Source organism: Onthophagus taurus, unplaced genomic scaffold (genome assembly GCF_036711975.1).
Source record: "Onthophagus taurus isolate NC unplaced genomic scaffold, IU_Otau_3.0 ScKx7SY_15, whole genome shotgun sequence".
Lineage (NCBI taxonomy): Eukaryota > Metazoa > Arthropoda > Insecta > Coleoptera > Scarabaeidae > Onthophagus > Onthophagus taurus.
In genome coordinates, this window is record NW_027248940.1 from 2593164 (window position 1) to 2597067 (window position 3904).

Sequence of the window (3904 nt, forward strand, 5' to 3'; positions counted from 1 at the left end):
TAATATAATTGAAATTTCCAAGAAAAAGTTGTTAAAGATGAAATTGTTTAATTATAAAATGAAATTTTCAAAAAATCATATTGTTTGTGTGTTTGAGAATAATGATATGATATGTATGTTATATTGAAGTTTAAGGATTCTAGTTTATGATGTGATACACAAACTATAAGACAATATTATTGAAATTTCCAGATAGAAGCTATTAAAGAAGAAATTGTTTAATTATAAATAAAAAATAAAACTAAATTTTCAAAAAATCATGTTGTTTGTGTTTTTGAGGATAATGATATGATATGTATGTTAAATTGAAGCTTAAGGAGTCTACTTTATGATGAAATATAAAAACTATAACATAATATTATTGAAATTTCCAAGAAAAAGTTGTTAAAGATGAAATTGTTTAATTATAAAATGAAATTTTCAAAAAATCATATTGTTTATGTTCTTGAAAATAATGATATGATATGTATGTTACATTGAAGTTTAAGGATTCTAGTTTATGATGTGATACACAAACTATAAGACAATATTATTGAAATTTCCAGATAGAAGCTATTAAAGAAGAAATTGTTTAATTATAAATAAAAAATAAAACTAAATTTTCAAAAAATCATATTGTATGTATTTTTAAGAATAATGATATGATATGTATGTTAAATTGATACTTAAAGAGTCTACTTTATGATGAAATATAAAAACTATAACATAATATTATTGAAATTTCCAAGAAAAAGTTGTTAAAGATGAAATTGTTTAATTATAAAATGAAATTTTCAAAAAATCATATTGTTTGTGTTCTTGAAAATAATGATATGATATGTATGTTACATTGAAGTTTAAGGATTCTAGTTTATGATGTGATACACAAACTATAAGACAATATTATTGAAATTTCCAGATAGAAGCTATTAAAGAAGAAATTGTTTAATTATAAATAAAAAATAAAACTAAATTTTTAAAAAATCATATTGTATGTATTTTTAAGAATAATAATATGATATGTATGTTAAATTGAAGCTTAAAGAGTCTACTTTATGATGTAATATAAAAACTATAACATAATATTATTGAAATTTCCAAGAAAAAGTTGTTAAAGATCAAATTGTTTAATTATAAAATGAAATTTTCAAAAAATCATATTGTTACTGTTTTTGAGAATAATGATATGATATGTATGTTACATTGAAGTTTAAGGATTCTAGTTTATGATGTGATACACAAACTATAAGACAATATTATTGAAATTTCCAGATAGAACCTATTAAAGAAGAAATTGTTTAATTATAAATAAAAAATAAAACTAAATTTAAAAAAAATCATATTGTATGTATTTTTAAGAATAATAATATGATATGTATGTTAAATTGAAGCTTAAAGATTCTAATTTATGATGTGATATGAGAAGTATAAGATAATATTATTGAAATTTCCAGGAAAAAGATATTAAAGAAGATATTGTCAAATTATAAATTCAAAAATAAATCGAAATTTTCAAAAAATTATATTGTCTGTGTTTTTAAGAATAGTTACATGATATGTATATTAGATTGAAGCTTAAAGACTCAATTCATTTCTTAACGTCAGTACACCTTCTCCTACATATAGGTCGTTACTCACATATTTTTTCAAAATTAAAATTTAAATTGTCTTGTGTTCCCTAACACTTGTTTCTTTTACAGGGAATTCAATTTAAGTTTAAATTATAAAATATTTTTGGTGGTTTATATTTCCATATAATTTTATAGTTTTTAAAAAGTTTTTTTAACAATGAAGTAAATCGCCATTTTTGGTTGCACACTGCTCTGTTGTAATACTTTTCAATTGTGTTACAGAAATACATCAATAATGTTTAATATTATTTTAAAATTTAAAAAATAATTCTTATATAATGTGTCTTTAATCTTTAACGCACATAAATGAAAAATAAAACATTTTTCATCGTTATTATCATTGGTTTAATTTTATAATCACATAAACGATGAGTTTAGTATCGATTTTATCTAAAAAAATTTGTAGAGTTATCCGCCAGATGGAACTACTTTTGAAGTGTTATTGTCAATAAGTTTTACAGAAAACTGTAACGACCATAACCTCTAAATAAATTTGCACAAAATGTGAAATTAAATTTTTTGATATTGTTTTATTAATAATAATTGAATTCACTTTATTTATCAATTGATAAAGTCCCATTTATAAATATATGATTAAGAAATGTGACTCAACGATAAGATAAATCATCAATGTTTTAAAATTTTAGGTTAGATTTATTAGTATAGGTTAAAAATGAGTGAAAGTAACAACGGTAAAGATACTATTAAGGTTATCAAATATAATATAACTTTATTTATTAAGTATATATTTCTTAATATTATTTAGGAAGACTCAAATATAGAGTTAATTCGATTACTAAATGAAAATGGCGTCAAAATTAACGCTGAGGATTTGCTCGAAGAAGAAACACCACTACATTACGCCGCTAAACATTCAAACATTGAGATGGGATCATTACTAATTAAAAGTGGAGTTGATGTTAACGTTAAAGATAAAAACGATGCGACACCTTTACATCACGCAGCTCAATGTGCAAACATTGAATTTGTTCAACTTCTAATCGAAAATGGTGCCGAAATCAACGCAAAAAATAAAAACCTAGAAACACCTTTACATAGTGCCGCTATCTATGAAAAATTTGAAACGGGGTGTTTCCTCATTAAAAAAGGAGCTGATGTTAACGCAGGAAACATTTATAAATACACCCCTTTACACTTATCCACTTCAATCCCAAATTTGGAGTTGAGTCGTTTCTTAATTACGAATGGTGCGGATGTTAACGCAATAAACGACTTTAAATTTACACCCTTACACTTTGCTGCTGTTTCAAAAAACTTAGAACTTGGGTTAATCTTGCTTAAAAAGGGAGTGGATGTGAATGCTAAAGAAGATTATGGAAAAACCCCATTTCTTATTGCATCCAATGAATTTAAAAACTTTGAATTCGCTCGATTTTTATTTGAAAACGGAGCCGATATTAATATTAAAAGTGACGATGGAAAAACTGCTTTACATTGCGCAGCAAGAACGAAGAATTTAAAATTGGCCCAATTGCTTGTTGAAAACGGGTTGGATGTTAATGCTAAGAGTAATAAGGGGAGGACTCCTCTATATTATGCGATTCTCAATTGTAGGTTTATTGATGAAAAAATGGAGATGTGTAAATTTTTAGCTAAAAATGGGGCTGTTTTGTAAATAAATAAATTTTATTACACTTGATTGGTTATTACTTAATTTTGAAATCATTTTGAACAATTTTGCAACTCTAAAATCATTCTTGAACAACTTGGAGTAACAGTAAATCACTTTCAAGTCATTTAGAAAAGTTTTCAATATAATCATCCATTTTTACATCATTTTGAACAATTTTGCAAAGTTGAGATCATACTTATACGATTTTGAACCATTTTGGAATCATTTTGAACAATTTTGCAAATCTGGAATCATTTTTGAACTATGACTTTGAACAACTTGGAGTAATAGTAAATCACTTTCGAGTCATATAGACAAGTTTCCAAAAATAATCATCCTCTTCTGCATAATTTTGAACAAGTATGCAAAGTTGAGATCATATGTAAACTGGTATTCTAAGTAAAGGATATCTAAAGTCCTCCAGGTGACCCTAGATACCATTTGCGCTTGGTGTAAGGGAGAGAACCTCTCAATAAACCCGCAAAAGACAATTGTTGTGCCCTTCACCAGGAAGCGAAAGTTGGATGGACTAATCCGCCCAACTATCCAAAGTGAAGAAATTCCTTTCTCAAAGGAAGTCAAATATCTAGGAGTAATCCTAGACAAAACCCTGTCATGGAATGGACATTTGCAGGGAGTTTTGCACAAAGCTAGACTATCC

The 3904-nt window shown here is 25.6% G+C and overlaps 1 protein-coding gene across 2 annotated transcripts; it reads left to right on the forward strand.

Moving 5' to 3' along the window:
• Nucleotides 1-2079: 2079 nt before the first annotated feature.
• On the forward strand, nt 2080-3270 carry LOC111422044 (putative ankyrin repeat protein RF_0381). Of its 2 annotated transcripts, none has more exons than XM_023055247.2 (2): nt 2080-2319; nt 2377-3270. In XM_023055247.2, exons 1-2 carry the CDS (start codon nt 2284-2286, stop codon nt 3244-3246), a joined length of 906 nt encoding a protein of 301 aa, XP_022911015.2. In that variant the 5' UTR covers nt 2080-2283; the 3' UTR covers nt 3247-3270. The 2 variants fall into 2 exon arrangements, with proteins under 2 accessions (XP_022911015.2, XP_022911016.2); XM_023055248.2 differs by having other exon boundaries at nt 2080-2302.
• The last annotated feature ends 634 nt before the right edge of the window (nt 3271-3904 follow it).

Coding starts and splice junctions, on each gene's coding strand:
- LOC111422044 (XM_023055247.2), top strand. CDS start 2,284: ATGAGTGAAAGTAACAACGGTAAAGATACTATTAAG. Junction 2,320..2,376: donor ACGGTAAAGATACTATTAAG/GTTATCAAATAT, acceptor AATATTATTTAG/GAAGACTCAAATATAGAGTT.